This window comes from Delphinapterus leucas, chromosome 4 (genome assembly GCF_059928025.1).
Source record: "Delphinapterus leucas isolate spDelLeu-1000000601 "Yukka" chromosome 4, BTC_Dleu_Yukka2, whole genome shotgun sequence".
Lineage (NCBI taxonomy): Eukaryota > Metazoa > Chordata > Mammalia > Artiodactyla > Monodontidae > Delphinapterus > Delphinapterus leucas.
Window position 1 is genome coordinate 82,385,780 of NC_143132.1, and position 23,524 is coordinate 82,409,303.

Genomic DNA, 23,524 nt, shown 5'->3' on the forward strand with positions numbered 1-23,524 from the left:
CGCGTGGGCTTCTTGTTGAGGTGGCTGCTCTTGTTGCGGAGCATGGGCTCTAGGCGCGTAGGCTCAGGAGCTGCGACGCTCGGGCTTAGTCGCTCCGCGGTATGTGGATCTTCCCAGACCAGGGGTCGAACCCATGTCCCCTGCATTGGCAGGTGTATTCTTAACCACTGCGCCACCGGGGAAGTCCTCCAGCATTTGTTGTTTGTAGATTCTCTGATGATGCCCATTCTAACCAGTGTGAGGTGATACCTCATCGTACTTTTGATTTGCATTTGTCTAATAATTAGTGATGTTGAGCAGCTTTTCATGTGCCTCTTGGCCATCTGTATGTCTTCTTTGGAGAAATGTCTATTTAGGTCTTCTGCCCATTTTTGGACTGGGTTATTATTTTTTTTAATATTGAGCTGCATGAGCTGTTTATATATTTTGGAGATTAATCCTTTGCCCATTGATTCGTTTGCAAATATTTTCTCCCATTCTGAGGGTTGTCTTTTAGTCTTGTCTATAGCTTCGTTTGCTGTGCAAAAGCTTTTAAGTTTCATTAGGTCCCATTTGCTTATTTTTGTTTTTACTTCCATTTCTCTAGAAGGTGGGTCAAAAAAGATCTTGCTGTGATTTATGTCAGAGTGTTCTTCCTATGTTTTCTTCTAAGAGTTTTATAGTGTCTAGTCTTACATTTAGGTCTTTAATCCATTTTGAGTTTATTTTTGTATATGGTGTTAGGGAGTGCTCTAATTTCATTCTTTTACATGTAGCTGTCCAGTTTTCCCACCACCACTTATTGAAGAGACTGTCTTTTCTCCACTGTATATCCTTGCCTCCTTTGTGATAGATTAGTTGACCATATAGGCTCAGTAGTTGTGGCACAATGGCTTAGTTGCTCTGCAGCATGTGGGATCTTCCCAGACCAGGGCTGGAACCTGTGTCCCCTGCATTGGCAGGCAGATTCTTAACCACTGTGCCACCAGGGAAGTCCCTGCATTAGTATTTTTAATGTATGCCAGTTTAATATCTATTTTCAAAACTTTGCCAGTTTAATAAGTTTTTTTAAAATGGCATCATATTGCTATTTTAACTGGTATTTCTTTGATCACTGGTGAAGTTCAACATTTTTTCACATTTTATTGGACAACAAAACTTTTTTATGCCCTTCGCCCATATTTCCAGCAAAGCTTTAGTTCTACGCAGAGACTGGAAACACTTTCTCAGTACTATTGCCTTCCTTCGGTCCCTTGGACACAAGCGTTTTCTAGATCAAAGGGAAGTGACCATATTTATAGAATCTTAAGAATCTGATTGTTACGCTGGTCCGGCAAAGAGGTGAAGACTTGGACAGTAATAGAGGTGTGGCTGTCTATCCATTTTCCACAGTCACAATCAATTGATGGTATGAATTCCCTTGTTTTAAATCCTTTTTATTCTTACTTTAAGAATATAAACTAAACTCTTCACCAGAGTCTTACATTCTAATAAGGATCTGGCCCTGCCTATCTCTTAAACCTTATTCCTTGCTATGTTCCTCTTTAGTCACTGTTCCAGACTGATCTTTTTTCAGTTCCTTGAACAAGTCATTTTCCTCCTCAGTTCCTCTGTGCTTACTGTTCTCTTTTGCTTGGAATGTTCTTCCCAGGTCTGGTAGCATCTTATTTTCATCTCTGCAGATAGATATTCCCTGACCACCCAATAAAAAGTAGGTTTCCCTTCTGTTATTCTTCCTATAACATTCTATTCTTTCCCCTCATAGCACTCACATACCTATCACAATTTGAAATTATATGTTTGATAGTTTGTTTACTTAATTACTGTCTAGCTCTCTTACTAGATGGTAAGCTACATGATGTTAGGAACTATTTTTTTGTTGTTGTTCACCAGTGTATACTTGGTACCAAGAATAGTGTTTGGTCCAAAGTAGGCATATATTATATATTGGCTGAAGTAATGAATCACTTAATACTAGGGTATAATAACAAGATTATTGGAAAATGGGCAATAATCTCCTCAAACAGATTCATTTATATTAGGATTATTTATCACCTCTCTGCACTTCCGAGACATATTAATCTTCATTTAATTTGTAAGTTTAATTTAGAAGATACTCTTTTGAGAAATGCTGCTATCACCAAAAATGGAAATCTCATTTTTTAGCATTTAATTTGAATCTAACATATTTATAACAGGGAGCTAATACTCTTTAAAAATGGACAAATGAAAACAGGCATTAATACCAGTGTTTCTATTTCATTAAATGGCATGTAAAACAAATCTCCAATTTATAGTGGGAATCCAAAATCAATAAGCAATGCTTAATGGTTAACAGAAAATTATGACCAGTGGGCATAAATGTCACTTACTGAATAATTTCTTCAAAGCTGTAAATACTTCCATCTGACTTTATTTGTAAATTTATCCCAAAAGACAAGACATTTTCTTAGACAATTCTAAAAACCAAGAAATAAAACCAACTCCAAGTACCAGGGAAAATATCAGGTTATTTCTTTTAATTCTCTCCTTTTGTGATTATTAAAGGATGAGTAGGCAGCTATATGTTTACTTCCAATCCCCTTCTTCTTCAGATATTTACCTCTTACTGAAAAAACAAAAAACTCTGATACTGGACTAATGTACCTGGCTTTTTACTGATAAGTGATGATATTCTGAAAAGATATCAAGCAATACATAATAAGACTTTCTAATGAGTCTCCAAATGCTCTTGGTTTTTGAAGTTTTAAAAGGAATAACAACTGGAATGTTTCTGGCACATAATGTGTTATGTGTTAGCTTATTACTATCTCTCAAGAACCCTAAACTCTGTTAATAATATACTAATGTTAAAACTAAAATCTAGTAAATTGCCAATTATACTTCTTTGAATTTATATCAAGTTGCTGTTGACCAAGAATTATTATTTTTTAAATGAATAGCAAGTTAATTTTTTCTAATGCTAATCAGTGCCAATTAAGATAGTTATTTGCTACTATAAATTTAATAAAAGAATAATCTAAGATAAAATTACTCCTATTCTATTCTATTCTATTGGAATAACATTTGTTGAGAAAATATAATAGCATGATGAGAACTTCAGTTGAAATTAGTTTCTCAAATGTATTTTATCTGTGAGTAATATATACCAAAAGCAAAAAAGAAAATCAGACTTTCAAGGTCTACTCTTCGGACCTATATTTCAGATTGAGCTACTGTAAACCTGAGGTGGAGGGGGAATGGAGATAAGGAAAGAAAGAAAGAAATTTGAGTTATTTCTTTTCATTTGCTTTCAAAGAATAAAATGCTTATTCCAAAGGAAAGCAGGCTTTCTGGGGGAACAACTCCAATCATGTCTGTGCAGACCTGTTGGGAGGCAATTGATGTGTCACATTTTTGTTTTTCACCAGTTGTGAAAAACAGAAATGAGATTAAGAGAGGCAAGAAGCAAGACTGTACCCACCAAACCACAGTTTTGAGGGTAACTGTTGCATCCTGTTGAGTCAGAGTCAGTAATTGAAGAAGTAAAAGTCAATCATCTCAAGTCCTGGAAAAGGATGAAATAAAAAGCTATTTGACAGAAGGATCACATTACAAGGGCAGTGAAAAGCTTCAAATGTATTCAGTATCTACTGAGGGTAGAAAGCAACAGGTGGAAGCTGACCGGCAACCTCAGCTTCATTTTGAAGTCACTGGGACACATACCTCCGCTTCTCTCCATGCACTGGTTAGGAACTTAATAACCAAGGGTGATAGATTTTCAAAGGAAATTAAAAGAGCAAAGTAGAACTTTCATGAAATTAAGTTTGATAAAAACCATCATATATAGAATTAGTATTTTCATTTTAAATTCTCTTACAATTAAAAATGTGAATGGCTCATACAATGGTAAGAAATCTTAAGTTAGCACAGCCAACATAGTATAGATATATTTTAAAAATCAGCTTTGTCAGGTTTCAATAAAGCCAGAATGCTAAAAATAGAACAGATTGGAGGCAGGAAAACTGAGGGTGATGACGGTTCTAAAAACTTGAATTCAAATACTGGCCCTCCCTCTCTTAGCTACATACAGTTCCTTCAGCTAAACTTGTTGTGAAGATTAGCATAAACACATCTAAAGCATGTATTTAATAAATTTCATTTTCTCTTTCCTTGCATTACCAACCCACTATATCTTTTTACAATATCTTAGCTAGAAAAACAAAGGAGACAGACAGCTAGAGGAAAATTTAAGGAATCCAAGATAGTTCTCATTCTATTTTGCTTCATTAATTAGGAAGCATCAAAGAGAGATTTTCAAGAGGATCTGATCAGTAATCTCACTTGGGTTTTCCTAAAGAATGAAAAGGTTGAGTCGCCTCTCCTGCCCTGCAGAATGGGATAGCTTCAGAAATAAAGTTGTCTTTGACATATAGATCCAATTTCAAAATAATTTCCCTTTTCTCGATGCTCTGAGAGCAGGCAGGCAGGAAGTCAATGAAACAGATTACTGTCTTTCTTGTGTGAGGTGTGGGGACGTGGGAACACGGCAACTAATGTAGTATAAATGTCTTCAAAATTCAACACCCTTTCATGGAAAAAATCCTCAACAAAATATGGAATAAAAGGAAACTTCCTAAACATGATATAAAGATTACACACAAAAAGCCTACAGTTAACATTATACTTAATAATGAAAAACTGAATACTTTCTCCCTACGATCAGTAACAAGACAAGGATGTCTATTCTTACCATTCCTATTCAACGCTGTATTGGAGGCCAATGCAACAAGGTGAGAAAAAGAAATAAAAGGTATAAAATTGGAAAGGAAGAAATAAAACAGTCATTATTTGTATTTGATAAGATTGTCTATGTATAAAATACCAAAGAATCTACAAAAAAGTACTGGTACTAATAAGTAAGCTTAGTAAGGTGCACTGGTCACTAGATAAAAGATCAACATGCAAAAATAAATTGTATTTTTATATTCTAGGAATGAACAATTAGAAACTGAAATATAAAACAGGGACTTCCCTCATGGTCCAATGGTTAAGAATCTGCCTTCCAATACAGGGGACGTGGGTTCAATCCCTGGTCAGGGAACTAAGATTCCACATGCCATGGGGCAACTAAGCTCGTGCACCGCAACTACTGAGCCCACGTGCTCTAGAGCCCATGCACCACAACTAGAGAGTCTGAGCGCCGCAACTACTGAGCCTGCACACTCTGGAGCCCGTGTGCCACAACAAAGGGCTCACACGCCGCAACAAAAGATCCCGCATGCTGCAATGGTGATCCCATGTGCCACAACTAAGACATGACGCAGCCAAATTTAAAAAAAAAGAAATATAAAACAGTAAAATATATAATAGCATCAAAAGTCATCAAATACTTAGAAATGAATCTTACAAAACTACCACAAGATTTATATGCCAAAAACTATAAAACACTGATGAAATGAATCAAAGAAGATTTAAATAAAGTGGGAGCGATACCATGTTAATGGATTGGACTCAATATCACTAAGATGTCAACTCTCCCCAGTTGATCTAGATATTCAACACAATCCCAATAAAATCCAAGAATGATTTTTTTTTGTAGAAATTGACAGGCTGATTTTTAAATTTATATGGAAAAGCAAGTAGAATAGCCAAATGTTAGAAAGAAGAACAAACTTTGAGGACTCACTACCTGATATCCAGATTTACTATAAAGACACAGTATTGGAGCAAGGATAGGTACATAGATCAATGGAACAGAATAGAAAGTCTAGAAATAGACCCGCATGTACATGTTCAATTGATTTTTGACTAAGGTACAAAGGCAATTCAATGGATAGCCATATGCAAAAGAAAGAACCTCAATCCTTATCTCACATGCTATTAAAAATTAACTCCAAATGGATCAGTGGTTGCCAGGGATTGGAGGGTGGAGGAAAAGGCTGACTACAAAGAGCTATGGGGGACTTTAGAGGGAGGTGATGATACTGCTCTATGTCTTGATTGTAAAGGTGGTTGCCAAAACTTGCAGAAAGTGAATTTTACTGTTTATAAATTATGTATTAAAATACATAATTGCATATAAAATTGTGTTTTTTAAAAAAAAGGAAAAAAGTCTATTTTAGCCTCTGAGGACTATCTAGGAAGAAAGAAAAACATCTAGTTGGTAATATCCAGGCAATAATACACATGTAATCACAAGTTATTTATCAACAGGATGTAACTGAAACAGAAAAAACACTTAAGTGCCCCAAGATGTAAAGCCTTAAGTATCTGCATAAATAAGATTCCCCCATCTGCATTTGAATTCAGCTTGGAAAGATTCTAGAAATCACAGGACCTGTTTTTTCTTTCCTAAAGGCAAGCAAGGAAGCATTCTGGATGACTAATAAAATTTTCAATCCAGAAACATATTGAACATCTTTACCTGTATGTCCTGCAGACAGCTCTAACTCCAACAATGAATTCTTTGTCTTATTCCCAAATATGTTCTTTGTTCATTTTTTCCATCTCAGTAAATGGTACCACCATCCATTTGAGTTTAAACAAGAAATCTGGGTGTTATCTTTGACTCCTCCCTGTCTTGTCTCCCCCACCAACCAATTTATTTATCACCGAGTCCTGATAATTCTACGTCTCAAATACAGGATCTCTGCTGTAAAGCAGAAAAGAGTACAGAACTAGAACTTGAGCATAATTGAATCTAGAAGGTGAAAGACAGTGGTATGAGATGAAGTTAGTGAGGTAGGCAGGGACCATATTAATTATTTTGATTTTTGTACTCATCTCAGACACATCTCAAATATGTACTCTTTTCTCCATCCCAACTTCCACCATCCTAGTACAAGTTACCATTCCTTTCCTCAAAATTATTTCAATATTCTTGGTCTCCCTACATCCATTCTTGTTTCCCTTTCAATTCATTTTTTGCACTGCAGTTCTTTTAAAAGTACTATTCTGAAAAAAAAATACTATTTTGATCATATCATATAGTTCCTTCTTTAAAGCCCTTCAATGTCTTCCTGTTTCTTTACCACAAACATAAAAATAATTAATATGGTCCCTGTTTACCTACTAATTTCATTTAATACCATTCTTTCACCCTGTAGATCCAATCTTTCATTTAATACCATCCTTTCACCCTGTAGATCCAATCATACTCAATGCCTAGTTCCAGCAGAGATGCTTTGTTTGTGCTATATATTGTTCCCTGACTGGAATACTCCTCCTCCTGCCTACCCCTGTGCTTAAACCTTATCTTCTTTTTTTCCTTCAGAGGCAGCTAACATGGCATTTTGAGGAAGTCTTCCATGACCTCTCATGTCTAGATTAGGTCTACTCATTATCTGCTTTTATGGCACAGTTCATCTGTAAGTACTTGTGGTATAATAAAAAATATTATTTGGTCTTTGTCCCTGGTTCCTGTCTTGTAGTTCCTAAAACTCTTGGACTCTCCTGAGTGAAAACAGTGCCTTTTGAATGCTAATGAGATGACTGGTACCTGGGGACCCCTAGATAGTTTCAGGATGGCAGCTGGTCACCAGAAAGATCAAGCCATGACTAGAGGGTTAGAACTTTCAGTTCTCCCCTCCCTGTCCTTCCCCCAATCCCATGTATGGGGAGGAAAGAGGGGCTAGATATTGAGTCTAATCACTAACAGCCAGTGATTTAATCAATCATGGCTATGTAATGGAACTTCCAATAAAAAACCCTAAATGTTGAGGTTCAAGGAACTTCTGAATTGGTGAGCACACTGATATACTGGGAAGATGGTATGCCAAGAGAGGGCACTGAAGCTTCGGGCACCCTCTTCCCCCCATGCCTTGCCCTATGCACTTCCTTCATATGGCTATTCCTGAGTTGTATCCTTTATAATAAATGGGTAAACGTAAAGTATGTTCCTAAGTTCTATGAGTTGTTCTGGTGAATTATCAAACCTGGGGGAGTGGGTCATAGGGACCCCTAAATTTGTAAGTCAGATAGAAGAGCATGTAATCTGGGCACCCCATTTGTAACTGGTGTCTGAAGTGAGGACAGTCTTATGGGAATGAACCTTTAAACCTGTGGAGTCTGACACTAATTCCTGGTGGTTAGTGTCAGAATTTAATTGCATTATTGGACATCCAGTTGGTATCCAAAGAACTGACAGAATTGGTGTCAGAACTGATGATGGAAAAGACACCAACTATTCAGAGTCAGAAAGAACTTAAGAACACTTTCTGAAAATCTGTTTATAATTTCATTGGTCATAAACTCTAAAAGACAAATGTCCTGTCTATAATTGTATCCCCAGCACTTAGCACAGTGCCTGGAACACAGTTCCATTATCTATCGGATGAATATATAAACTAATGCCTATCACTGGAGTGTAGAAATTCTGTCAACTGTTACCTAGGAGAAGCAAGGTCAGGGTTTTTTTTCCCTGGGTCTGATTTTGACTTAACACTGAAAGCTGATAAAACAAAGAGAAAAAAGCAACAGGTCCAAATTTCACTATGTGATGTTAAGGTCAACTACAGGATAGGGTGGCATAGAGGAAGGACCAGGAAACAGCAAATTAAGTAAATGTGCTGAGGCCTATAGGACCTGAAAAAAAATGAGGCCAGGCCTAAAAGACATTGTTAAGAAAAGACCATCTGCATCTTGCCATGAAAACAAGTCTTACCTGTGATGGGGTTATTCTTCCCTTTTTAACTTCAGATGAATTTTCACTCAACTTTCCTACTTTGTTAATTGAGCTGCATTTGTAGCACGTCCATCTTGTTTGCCCCTCAATTTCTATGGTGCACTCCTTGCTTTGCAGACAGAATGAGTGATACAAATGGCCACAGCTGCAAAATGAAGGCAACCAATTGACACTTTTCATTATCATAAAATCATAAACCTAAGTTGTGTTAGAGTGTATTTAAAAGTGATAAATATTTCCAGTAAGCTGAAATGCGCTGATGGGGTATAGGTTAAGAAACAAGGAAGGGGATTTACTTGTTGCTGTCCTCTCTTTTTTAAAATCCAGACTCACGTATTTGCGCACTTAAGTTATGAGCATGAACAGCATCACAGTTCTCTGATTACAAACCACCAGGGGATGAGTTGAACTTCTGTTAATTTCTCAAACTATGAAACATTTTTAGACAGTTTGAAAAAAGTCAATTGGGGAAAATCATAATTATATAAGTAATTTGATAATAACATGAGTGGTCTGCCTCATCAAATTCAAGAGTCATGATTTGATTAATAAGCATTTAAAAAATGTCAGTGTTACAGGAAATTCTAACATTATTCCTATGAAGAAATTCCCTACTGAATACACTAAATCACCAAATAAGCCTTCCAGAAATGAGGGTTGAGTATAATTCTAAGTCATCTTCACTGATTCCTCCTCATTTCTCCAACCTGAAATCTTGGACCACCTCAGACATCAATCCTTTTCTCTTCGATAGTCTTTATAATCTTCCTTTTCTCTATCTTCCCCCACATATATATATATATATCCATCCATCCATCCATCCTTCTCTTCTGTAGTCTTTCTCTTCTATACTCTTCTTTCTATAGCCATCCTTGCTCCTTTAGTGATTACTTCCAGTTCCACAGCTTTAAAATACCATCTCCATGTTGGTGACTGCCACATTTATACCTTCAGCCCAGACTTCTCTCCTCAACCTCATCTACCTGTCTCAAGACCTCTACTATGGATGTTTAATAGGCATCTTAAATTTAACATGCCCCAAATTCTTGATTTCCACCCCACTCCACCCCCACCACACACTCTCATCCAACCTTCCACATCTAAATAATGGCAACTACACTCTTCTAGTTTCTCAAGCCAAAAACTATTCTTTCTTTCACACCTCATATACAAACTATAAACAGATCTTATCAGCTATACCTTCAGAATATATCCAGAATCCCACCACTGCTTATTTTCATTACAATCATCTTGGGCCATCTCTCACTTGGATTACTGCAATAGTTTAACTGGTCATTCTATTTTCACCCTTGGCTTTCTACAGTCTATTCTCACCACGGCAGTCAAAGTGATCCTTAGGACAGAGGTCAGATCATGTCAACGCTATCCTCAAAAACATCCAATGGCTTTTCATCTCAGAGCAAAAGTTTAACTCTTTATAATGACCCAGTTCCTACATGATTTGGCCGCTGAAGTCATCTCTTATATTTTTCCTTCACTCTGCTCAGGCAACACTAGCCTGCTCCCTTCACTACCCATCAAGTATGCCTAGCATCTGCATCGTGGTTTCTGCACTTGATGATCCTCTGTCTGGGGCACTCTCCCCCTGATATTGCATGGTCACTTCCTTTAGGTCTCTACTCAAATGTTACTTAAACTTCCTTAATAACTCTTTATAAATTAGTAGCTCCCAACGTTCTCTCTCCTCTATACCATGTTTTATTTTATTCATGGTAATTATTACCTTTTTATTAATTAATTTTTAAATTGTCTGTCCATAATCACCTTAACAGTGTTGCTTTCTCTGACCACTCTTCATAAAATATCTTCCCCCACAAAGGCTATATATGTCACTTAACATGTTTTATTTTTTTCTGTGTTAGTCATTTTACTTGTCTGTTTGCCTCTTTCACTAGAGTGTAAACTCCGTAAAAGCAGAACCTTTGTTTTGTTCATGTGGTACCCTACCCCCTTGAACAGTACCAGGCATATAGTAGGTGCTCAATAAATACTTGTTGAATGAATGGGCTGTTTGTGTGATGAAAACTACTTCCTCTTCCAACCACCAAATCTACCTATCTTCCTGTATCTGTAATAACAGAAGCCAACACTTATATAGTGCTTACTATATGTCAGCATGGTTACAAGTATCTTACGTAAATTATCTCACTTAATCTTCACGAAACCCTATCAAGTAGGTATCCCAATTTACAGATGAAGAAACTAAGATGTAAAGAGATGAAATAACTTGTCAAAGTCTCATAGCTAGTAGTGGCAGAGTCAGGATTTGAACTCAAGATTTAAAGTCTGGCTCCAGAGTCCATCTTATATTGCCTCTATCCATATATTCTGGATGAGCTGTCTCCTCCTGAGATCAAACTTTCCATTTTTGCACTAAACTTCCTTTCTCTTTGTACTGTGGCTTTAAATATCATTTACATGCTGATGATTTCTAAATTTATATTTCCAGGACATGTCTCTGACTAGAATAACTGTCTACCTGACATTCCTACTTGAATGTTTAAAGGGCATCTCAAACCTAACATCTCCAAGACAAGACTCTTGATTTCCCCAGCTCCTGACGCCTGTTCCTTCTCATCTTAGAGGATGGTACCACATTCATCCAGTAGCTCAGGCCGAAGATGTTTTTCCCTCTCACTTCACATCTAATACATCACCAAGTTAACACTTCCCTTAAAATATATTCTGAACCTTCACTCCTACCTCTCTCATTCTGCTCAAATGTCACTTCCTTAGACATGTTTTTCCTCATTATAGTGTCTTAAAATAGTACTCTCACCCTGAATGCTTCTTCTTTCCATCCCCTTACCCTGTGTTTTATTTCTCTCCATAGCTCTTATTACTCTGTATTTATTTACCGCCTGACCACCCTAACACCCTTTCCTCCTGACTCCCATGCAGAATGTAAGGTCTATAAGGGCAGGAACTTTGCCTTGTTTTGTTCACTGGCAGAACGATTGACTGGGGCTGTGTGTCCCCGTGTATTTCTGCCTGGCAATACCATACACGCACATACACCATATGTGTCACATTTCCTTCCCTTTCTTACCTAAAGACAATAATTTCATCAGCCATTTCTTGGCGTCTCTTGTACTGCTGCAAACAAATAGAGCAGTAATCCTGCTTGGGATTCAGTCCTCTGGTGACTGAAGCTCTCAGGTTACACAATGACCAATGGAGATCTTGGTTTAGAAGGCTAGTCGTCGTTTCCAGCAGGGTCTATGAAAGACCAAAATAAAAAATAAGCCAACAAAAAATTGTTCATAAAGTGAAAGAGACAGAGGAGATGAGTGGAAAATAGCACTTGTTTCATTTTCAACCACAATTGAATTGGAATATACTATAAAGGCATAAAACTGATCAAATAAACATCAAAACACCCCAAACTTAAGTGGTTAACTTTAATGTGCAGGGTATTGATAAGTGCATACATCAAGATTCTCAAAATAATTATTAAAAGGCTCTAACCAGTTACTACTGAGAAATGTGTGCTCTGCCATTCTGTGGATTAATTCAGTACTGATGGCTTTCAGATGACTAGATAAACCCAAATCTACTTATTTATTACATTTATATAATGAGTTCTCTCTGAATGGCTCAAAGTTGTGTTGTAACAAATAATAAAAAAGAAATCCCTGATTTTTAAATAGAAACTGCCTCCATGGCGATATTTCACAGTAACCTCTCACTGGAAAAGCTAATGGCCATTACTCGGTTTTCATCTCCCTTAGGCAGAGAGATCACTGTTTCCTGATCAGTACTTACAAGCCATTTGAATCTACTCAAGACTGTGATATCTGTCATTAAGTCACATAAAGTTATTTCACAGCTATCACATCAAGTCATTTTAAGGCTCTCTGTGTTTATAAACTATTGTTTACTTACTTCAGTGTGCAGCTGGGTTCTTTTCTGTCAGTCCCAAAGGGGAAGATATACTGCCCATCCTCCTTGCTACACAGCCTGGCCCTTTAACTTTATCTATAACGCAGAACTTTCAGTTCTAATGGTCTGTTTTAATTCTTTCCAATCAACCCCATCTTTTCCTCCTCTTCCAAAGTTCACAAAAAATTTCTGTCTTGCACTCAGCTTTCCTTCTGCCGCCATGGAGTCTGTGCCTGAAGGGGGATCAGCTTCCTTGGGCTATGCTTATTTAGCAAAACTGCAGTTCTTATAACATCCTAAGAAAAGCTCTATCACCCAAATTTTTCTTTTTCTTCTACTAAAAAAGCAGACAGTGTATCTAACATGCCTAAGTGGCACTTTTCCTAGGTGGCTTCATGAGTCACTTTGAAGTACATGAAGAAAAAAATCTGTATACCAAGCTGGCTCTTACTGAGAATTAAAGCTATAGGCAGTTTTGGGTTAAGGGAAGACTAATGACCATTTTTGGTTAGTAGCAATTATCTGTTTCAGAATGTTTAAAAGAACACTAGTTTATTTTGCAATTTTTCTATACTCATGCTTCCTTTTCAATGAGTTATATCTTTGCATTCCATTACTTTCCAAGAAAGTATCTTACATTTTTCATTTGGAAAAAAACTATATGTCCCACTGCCAATGAATCAAAAGAATAAAATGAATCTAAACTCGATGCATTTCCACATTCCAGAATATATGTGTATGTGTATATAAAATACATATTAATTAAGGTCAAGAGAAATTTAAAAATTAAAAAGCCATACACTTCAATCTATCAAACTTCCACTAAACAGATGGTAATTTTTAAAGAAAAAGTATAGGTGCAAAGAAAAAAGAATAGCTTCTTTCTACCTTAGAATGGGCTTAGAAATAGAAAGTAGCTTACCTGTTCATAGCTAAAGGTATCCAACATTCCCAGAATAAGTCCCTGGATTTCTCCAAGTTTTCCTTTTCCATAAACTGGGTCCTAATTAGAAAAAAGTTGCAAAAAATTACAATTCTATTCTTGCTATTTTAAAATTACTTTAAAATATAAGTTATCTGAAAAAGCCAAATACTCTTAAGTATTTTGTCTACAGTCACAAAATATTTATTCTTCCATGAACCTTCTGCTGGAAATGCACATTGGTCTCCTCAAGCCATCAAAAATATTTTGGAAAAATAAATAAAATTTAAATGATCCAAGCCCCTTGCTTAACAACTGTCTTTGCAAGTCTAATTAAATTTCACTCTGGTTTTGTTTCTGCAGCAAGCTTCCTTTCCTTCTTACTAAACATCACTTATCCCCTTTTGAGCTCTTATTTATCTGCTCCATTAAAACCAAAGTACTCATGAATACTCAGAATCTGTCCAACTCCTCCTGTGACCCACATTTGGCCACCTCCTGGTCCAAGCCAACTAAGTTACATCAGTTTAGGAGATGAGTTTCTGAATCCAAGCAACTTTCAGTTTTCCAAAGCTTTTCTCAATAAAGTTGCTACTGATAAACAACAGATACCTAGACACCCAATCTTCCCTCCATTGCTTTTCATATGCCAGCTTGTTTATTGTACACAATTTGAAAAACACTGATGTGTACAAAAATAAAACCGAACTGAAATCCAACCACCTGGAGATAAACACTTTTGATTTTTTGAGATATATTCTTCCAGTCTTATTTCTGGGGAAGTAGAGAGAGGGATGTTATTTCTTAGTGTACAAAATTTGAGTATTTCACATAATACTTTCGTAACTTTTTTTTTCTTAAATAGTATGTTGTGAGCAGTTTCCCATATTATCAAATACTTTGTAATAGTAAGAGTATGAATCATGTAAAAATGCCATGTGTTATTCAACCATTCTCTGTTGTCGGGGATTTAAGTTTCCCTCCCCATAACCCACATTTAAGTCCCACTCACTATTATGCTAGTGGCTGTAAATTTTGGTCTGAATCTCTAAGTCTTTCTTAAGAGGAGATTTCAAGAAAGGGGATGAATTACAGACTCAAAGTATTTTTATGGGTATTGATAAATATACTTCACCCTTGAATAACATGGGTTATAAGTGAGCAGGTCCACTTATATGCAGATTTTTTCCAATAAATATATAGGAAAAGCTTTTTCAGATTTGCAATATGAAAAAACTCACAGATGAACCACGTAGCCAAGAAATATCAAAAAATTAGGGTTGTCATGAATGCATAAAATATATGTAGACACTAATCTATTCTTACATAGGCATAAGGTGAGTGATATTTAATATAAAATTAATAATCTGTTAGTTTTCTTACTGTTTTATAACTTTGCTTTTAAAGAATTACATTACTGTATAGTATGCCCCTCTCCCTCTCCCTCTCTGTCTCTCCTTTAATTGGAGAAACTGTATATCAGCCTATCATCACAGGTAGGATGTTTTTTTAAAAAAATTAACAATGTTCCAATACTGTATTATGAATATGACTATAATATCATAAAAATTTTTAATGCCATAAAAATGTTATAACAATTCATTCATTACTGTATCGGCTAGGCTACCGTGAAGTAACCGTATTGATTACACTAGGTTACCATAAGACAATAATATTGCTGCTTCTTTGTTTTAATGCATGAATTGTCATACCTGTAAATATGAATTTTTTTCACATTATCTTTTCATTTTTAATGTCTAGTGTTAGTAATACATATAGTATCAACTGAGTTTTGTATCATATGAGATAATATTGATGTAGGTACTGACAGACAATTCATCTTGTAAACAGATGATGTAAACTTAGGCTATTGATAAATACAGTACAGTACTGTAAATGTATTTTCTCTTCTTTATGATTTTTTAAATAACTTTTTCTTTTCTCTAGCTTACTTTATTATAAGAATACAGTAACAATACATATAATGTACAAAATATGTGTTAATCGACTGTTTATGTTACTAGAAAAGCTTCCAGTCAACAGTAGGCTATTAGTAGTTAAGCTCTGGGGGAGTCAAAAGTTATACATGGATTTTCGACTGAGCAGGGGGGGTCAGCGTCCCTAACTCCCACGTTGTTCAAGGTCAACTGTAGTGCGTAATTGCTCTACCAAAAAGTTGTATTATGCAATTTCTATCTCCATCAGCACATCTGTGTGCCCATTTTACTGCACCTTTGGCTAGGCTGGGAATTATAAAAATTTGCTAATAAATGTGTATGTCAAGTCTATTACTTTACTGTAACGTGAGGTTATATACGACATAAATGTCTCTTCCATGCTAAATAGGGGAATCCAACTATACAGTAATGATAAAAGTAGCTGCTATTTATTAACTGCATAGCACACGCCAAGTACAATGCTAAGCATTTTATATATACCACATCACTGAATTCCTTCCAGAACATTTATAAATGAAGAAATTCAGGCTCAGAAAGGTTAGGTAAAATTCTCTAAGAACGCAACACTATTAAGCAGATAAGCTGGGATTTCAATCTAGGCACTTCAGAAACTATGTTTTTAAATAACACTACACTGGTCTCCCAAAGATGGACACATAAACTAATAAACTAAATAATACATTAATGTTTACTAGATGAGTAACAAATATGAATAACTAAATGATAAACTAATGTATGCTGGAAAATATAGGTAACATTTCTGGTTACTTATTAGGGAGTAGGGATTATTAAAACCTTGATACAGTAACTGTGAGTTCAGATGTTAAGAAAAATAAAAGACTGTGGAGCAAGAAAAACTTAGGAGACAGGTTCAGAAATGTGAGAAGAAATTTGCGTTCCTGCACTTGTTACAACATAGTCTTAGGACTTGCTGTTTTTCTCTCTTCTATGCTCTGATGTTGTTTCTTAAAGACTGGATAGATGTGGTTTCTAAATAAGATCAGTTTTCAGTACTTTTAGCTGGTCAAGAGCAGCACCAGATTATCTGCCATAGGTTCCTGGTCCCTGATGCTGAGGTTATGCTGAAGAAACCAAAGGTAGAGAATAACTACACATTTGTTTACTAATTAACAAGTTTACTTTGGGCTTGAACAGATCACTTAAATTTACTGGGGAAATCTGTTTCACTAAGCTAAAGATACCTGTGAAACATGCACAGAACATTTGCAAAAGACAAGACTACAGATATCTCAGACTAACTCTTAACCAGAACAACTCAAGCCATATACTCACAAGATAATCTTTTAATTTTCTTTGCATAAAAACAGAACCATGTTAATGCTTCTGAACTTACACTCAATTATGTTTTTGGTCAAGCTCTTAGTAAATACATTTACTTCTCAAAGTATCAATGGAGAGTGTAATACTTTATTATAAACACGTTGTAATAGCTATTCTAACACGTCCACACATACACAATACACATGAACATAGCTCTAGCACAGAAAACTTCTGTCCCTTGTTTATAACAGGGTGGTTTGGGGAATAAAGAGGTCTTGAAAATGTTAAATTCTGGGAAAAGGAAGAAATCTTTATAGGTCATGTCTGTATTTATATCAGTACATTTCACTGTAATATGCATACTTTAAAAGCAAAATCATGAAAATAACCTCATGCTGGGACAACATATAAATTATACAACGCAAAAGGGAGCTCAAGGCTTCTGGCACAGCATGTACACAATACACTAGCTTTTCAAATTATTTTCCAAATATGTCAGCTGGATCCTTCAGCAATAAATAACTGCTGAGGTTTCTCTTTAACTTGTTCATAAACTACAAAAGAAGAGCACATTTAGGTACTCCAAATAAACTTGTTTTTTAAAAAGCACACTAAAAAATATGTGATGAGCACTTTTTTCCCTATTGTTTTCTTTCTTTTAAATTGAAGTATAGTTGATTTAAAATACTGTGTTAGTTTCAGGTGCATAGCATAGTGATTCAGTTATTTTTTTTCTGATTATATTCCATTATAGGTTATTACAAGATATTGAATATAATTTCCCATGCTATACAGTAAATCCATGTTGTTTATTCATTTTATATATAGTAGTTTATATCTGTTAATCCCATACTCCTAATTTGTCCCTCTCCCCTCCTCTCTCCCCTTTGGTAACCATAAGATTGTTTTCTATGTCTGTGAGTCTGTTTCTGATTTGTATGTAGATTCATTTGTATTATTTTTTTAGAATCTCACATATGAGTGATATCATACAGTATTTGTCTTTCTCTGTCTGACTCACTTCACTAAGTGTAATATTCTCTAGGTCCATCCATGTTGTTGCAAATGGCAATATCCCTATTGCTTTCTGATACTTATTGTATCATGTATGTGGTTTGCTATAAAATTAAAATTTTTACTAATCAAGCATTACTTTAAAATATGAATAATGCCCACAGCAGGTTAGCATATAAATCATTTGTGTGTATTAATTCCTTCCATATAACAGTCATGAGCAGCTTCTCAGAAGCCAAACGTTACTTTCCCCATAGAGCGAAGATCCATAAGAGCCAGCAGTGCAGAATGTATATAACATAAATATGGTCCCTTAAAAATATTAACTTATCACCTAATGTTCCTGAAAGAAACATGTATAATTCAGGTCCCAAGTATCAATTTGAATAAATATTTAGAGGTCAGGAAGATCTTTGAGAACCTCTTATCAGGTGAATATCTCTTCTGGAAAAACTGTAAATATCTGAGCAATTATGCATCTAAATAAATGTGCATCTAAATATCTTCTCCCCAAGGGACCTGATAAAGTGAGGTAGATATGAAAAACACTATGGTTGGTGTTAGGTACAGAAGGCCGAAAGTTTGGAGTTAGAAGACCCAGGTTAATGTTCCCACTTAATAACTGGGCAAATTATTTAATTTTTTGAATGCCACTTTCCTCTTGAGAACCACAAGGATACCACTGCTTCCCCAGCATAATGTACACAGAGATAAAGGAGATAAAGAACACAAAAGTGCTTTATAAACTGCAGAGGACTACTCAGAGACGTTAGATGGTTGAGCCAACTAATATTTACTGAGTATATACTATGTTCCAAGCACCGTGCTAGGTGGTGGAGATAAAGCAGCAAACAAGACGGAACTCACGTCTAGAGGGGCAAGCCTATGTGAAGGTGAGAGTCAAAAAAAAGAAAGTCTGTACTTATTCTTGTTGATGGTTTCTTTTGCTGTGGAAAAGCTTTTAAGTTTAATTAGGTCCCGTTTTTTAATTTTTGCTTTTATTTCTTTGCCTTAGGAGACAGATCCAAAATAACATTGTTCAGATTTATGTCAAAAAGTGTTTTGTTCTACCTATGTTCTCTGCTATAAAGTTTTATGGTTTCAGGTCTTACATTTATGTCTTTAATCCATTTTGAGTTTATTTTTGTATATGGTATGAGGAAATGTTTTAATCTCATTCTTTTACATGTAGCTGGCCATTTTTCATAGCACCACTTACTGAGTAGACTGTCTTTCCTCCAGTGTATATTCTTGTCTCCTTTGTCGTGGATTAATTGACTGTAGTTGCGTGGGTTTATTTCTGGATTCTCTATTCTGTTCCACTTATCCATACATCTGTTTTTGTGCCAGTATCACACTGTTTTGATTACTGCAGCTTTGCAGTATAGTCTGAAGTCTGGGAGTGCGACACCTCCAGCTTTGCTCTTTTTTCTCAAGATTGCTTTGGCAATTTGGGGTCTTTTGTGGTTCCAAATAAATTTTAGAATTATTTGTTCTAGTTCTGTGAAAAACGTTGTGGGTGGGACTTCATGCAGTGGCTAAGAATCCGCCTACCAATGCAGGGGACACGGGTTCAACCCCTGGTCCAGGAAGATCCCACATGCCGTGAAGCAACTAAGCCCATGTGCCACAACCACTGAGCCTGCGCTCTAGAGCCTGCGAGCCACAACTACTGAGCCTGTGCATCACAACTACTGAAGCCCACATGCCTAGAGCCTGTGCTCTGCAACAAGAGAAGCCACCACAATGAGAAGCCTGCACACAACGAAGAGTAGCCCCCACTCGCTGCAACTAGAGAAAGCCCAGGCGTGGCAATGAAGACCCAGCACAGCTAATAAATAAATTAAATTTTTTTAGAAATGTTGTAGGTATTTTGCCAGGGACTGCATTAAATCTGTAGGTTGCTTTGGGTAGTGTGGACATTTAAACAATATTAATTCTTATAATCCAAGAACACAGGATATCCTTGCAATTCTTTGTATCCTCTTCAATTTCCTTCATCAATGCTTTATATTTTTCAGAGTATAGGTCTTTCACCTTGGTTAAGTTTATTCTTAGATATTTTATTCTTTTTGATGCAATTTTATTTATTTTTAAGTTTTTATTGGAGTATAGTTGCTTTACAATGTTGTTAGTTTCTACTGTACAGCAAAGTGAATCAGCTATGCATATACATATATCCCTTTTTTTTTTGGATTTCCTTCCCAGTTAGGTCACCACAGAGCACTGAGTGAAATTCCCTGTGCTATACGGTAGGTTCTTGTTAGTTATCTATTTTATACATAGTATCAATAGTGTATATATGTCAATCCAATCTCCCAATTCATCCCACCTCCTCCTTTCCCCCTTGGTATCCATACGTTTGTTCTCTACATCTGTGTCTCTATTTCTGCTTTGTGAATAAGAGCGACTATACCAATTTTTTCAGATTCCACATATATGCATTAATATACGATATCTGTTTTTCTCTTTCTGACTTCCTTCACTCTGTATGACAGTCTCTAGGTCCATCCACGTCTCTACAAATGACCCAATTTCGTTCCTTTTTATGGCTGAGTAATATTCCATTGTATATATGAGTCACATCTTCTTTATCCATTCATCTGTCGTTGGACATTTAGGTTGTTTCCATGTCCTGACTACTGTAAATAGTGCTGCAATGAACATTGGTGTGCATGTGCCTTTTTGAATTATGCACAGAAAACTCATAAGTAATGAAATTGACACTGTGATTAAAAATCTTTCAACAAACAAAAGTCCAGGACCAGATGGCTTCACAGCAGAATTCTACCAGAATTCTTCTCTATATTTAGAGAAGAACTAACACCTATCCTTCTCAAACTCTTCCAAAAAATTGCAGAGGGAGGAACACTCCCAAACTCATTTTACGAGGCCACCATCACCCTGATACCAAAACCAGACAAAGAAATCACAAAAATAGAAAATTATAGGCCAATATCACTGATGAACACAGATGCAAAAATCCTCAACATAATACTAGCAAACCAAATCCAACAACACATTAAAAGGATCATACACCATGATCAAGTGGGATTTGTCCCAGGGATGCAAGGATTCTTCAATGTACACAAATCAATCAATGTGATACACCATATTAACAAATTGAAGAATAAAAACCATATGATCATCTCAAGAGATGCAGAGAAAGCTTTCAATAAAGTTCAACACCCATTTATGACAAAAACTCTCCAGAAAGTGGGCATAGAGGGAACTTACCTCAACATAATAAAGGCCATATATGACAAACGCACAGCAAACCTTATTCTCAATGGTGAAAAACTGAAAGCATTTCCTCTGAAATCAGGAACAAGACAAGACAAGGGTGCTCACTCTTGTCACTGTTATTCAATATAATTTTGGAAGTCCTAGCCACAGCAATCAGAGAAGAAAAAGAAATAAAAGGAATCCAAAATGGCAAAGAATAAATAAAACTGTCACTGTTTGCAGATGACATGATACTATATATAGAAAATCCTAAAGATGCCACCAGAACACTACTAGAGCTAATCAATAAATTTAGCTCAGTCACAGGATACAAAATTAACACACAGAAATCTCTTGCATTCCTATACACTAACAATGAAAGATCAGAAAGAGAAATTAAGGATGCAATTTTAAATGGGACTTTTTTTTTGCTTTCTTTTTCTGATAGGTCACTATTAGTGTATAGAAAAGTGAAAGATTTCTGTATATTACTCTTGTATCCTGAAACTACTGAATTCATTACTAGTTCTAATGTTTTTTGGGTACAGACTTTAGGGCTTTATATATATATATATATATATATATAGTACCACGTTATCTGCAAATTGTGACAGTTTTACTTCTTTCCTTCCAATTTGGATGCCTAAAAAGACATTTCTTTTTCTTGTCTGACTGCTGTGGCTAGGACTTCCAATACTATATTAAATACAAGTGGCAATAGTGGGCATCCTTGTCTTGTCCCCAGTTTTAGAGGAAAGGCTTTCAGCTTTTCACCAGTGAGTATGATGTTAGCTGTTAGTTTGTCATAAATGGCTTTTATTATGTTGAGATATGTTCCCTCTACACCTTTTCTTTTTTTTTTTTGGCTGCATTGGGTCTTCGTTGCTGTGCGCGGGCTTTCTCTAGTTGTGGCGAGCGGGGGCTAATCTTTGTTTTGGTGCGCTAGCTTCTCATTGCAGTGGCTTCTCTTGTTGTGGAGGACGGGCTCTAGATGTATGGGCTTCAGTACTTGCAGCATGTGGGCTCAGTAGTTGTGGCACGTGGGCCCTAGAGCATGCGGGCTTCAGTAGTTGTGGCATGTGGGCGCAGTAGTTGTGGCTCATGGGCTCAGTAGTTGTGGCTCATGGGCTCTAGAGCACAGGATCAGTAGTTATGGCACATGAGCTTAGATGCTCCGCAGCATGTGGGATCCTCCCAGACCAGGGATCGAACCCACATCCCCTGCATTGGCAGGTGGATTCTTAACCACTGCGTCACCAGGAAAGTCTCTCTACACCAATTCTGATGAGTGTTTTTATCATGAATGGATGTTCAATGTTGTCAAATGCTTTTTTTGCATCTGTTGAGATGATCATGTGATGTTTATACTTCCTTTTGTTAATGTGGTATATAACACTGATTGATCCGCAAATACTGAACCATCCTTGCATCTCTAGAATAAATCCCACTTGATCATGGTGTATGACCCTTTTTATACATTGTTGGTTTGGTAATATTTTGTTGAGGATTTTTATGTCTATATTCATCAAAGATATTGGCCTGTAACTTTCTTTTTTGGTAGTGTCTTTGTCTGGTTTTGGTATGAGGGTAATGGTATCCTCATAGAAGGGATTTGAGAGTGTTCCCTCCTCTTCAATTTTTTGGAATAGTTTGAGAAGGATAGGTATTAGCTCTTCTTTATGTGTTTGGTAGAATTCCCCTGTGATGCTGTCCTGTCCTGGACTTTTGTTTGTTGGGAGTAATTTTTTTTTTACTACAAATTCAATTTCACTACTTGTGATCAGTCTGTTCAGATTGTTTCTTCCTGATTGAGTCTCAGCAGGTTGCATGTTTCTAGAAATCTGCCCATTTCTTCTAGGTTGTCCAATTTGTTGGCATACAACTCTTTGTAGTATTATGAGTTTGTGTATCTCTGTGGTATCAGTTGTTATTTCTTCTTTTTCATTTCTTATTTTATTTGGATCCTCTCTCTTCTTGTAAGACTGGCTAATGGTTTATCAATTTCGTTTATCTTTTCAAAAACCAGCTCTTGGTTTTACTGATCTTTTCTATTATTTTTTTTAATCTCAATTTTATTTTCTCTCTCTTCTTTAAGACTGGCTAATGGTTTATCAATTTCATTTATCTTTTCAAAAACCAGCTCTTGGTTTCACTGATCTTTTTTATTATTTTTTTGATCTCAATTTTATTTCCTCTCCGATCTTTATTATTTCTTTCTTCCTGCTGACTTTGGGCTTTGTTTGTTCTTCTTTATTTAATTCCTTTAGGTGGTAGGTTAGGTTTATTTGGAATTTTTCTTGTTTCTTGAGGAAGGCCTGTATTGCTATAAATTTCCCTCTTAGGATTACTTTTCCTGCATCCCACAGATTTTGGAAAGTTGTGTTCCATTTGCATTTGTCTTGAGGTGTCTTCTGATTTCCTCTTTGATTTCTGTTAATTTTTTATTTTGAGCAATTATAATGTGCCTTGTAGTTTTCTTCATGTTTTTGAGTTTGGGGTTATTGATCTGTGCTAACAGTTGTCAATAAATTTGGAAATTTTCACCTAATATTTCTTCAAATATTTTTTTCTGTTCCA

The 23,524-nt window shown here is 36.0% G+C and overlaps 1 protein-coding gene across 5 annotated transcripts in view; it reads right to left on the reverse strand.

Moving 5' to 3' along the window:
* The window catches only part of VPS8 (VPS8 subunit of CORVET complex), a 319,158-nt gene that overhangs the window by 73,480 nt on the left and 222,154 nt on the right, over positions 1-23,524 (reverse strand). For all 5 annotated transcript variants that reach the window (XM_089910741.1, XM_089910739.1, XM_089910738.1 and 2 more), the window contains 3 exons: positions 13,470-13,550; positions 11,715-11,884; positions 8,624-8,789 (listed from right to left, as the gene is read on the reverse strand). In XM_089910741.1, coding sequence (XP_089766867.1) covers positions 8,624-8,789; positions 11,715-11,884; positions 13,470-13,550 — 417 coding nt within the window. The remainder of the gene's footprint in view (positions 1-8,623; positions 8,790-11,714; positions 11,885-13,469; positions 13,551-23,524) is intronic.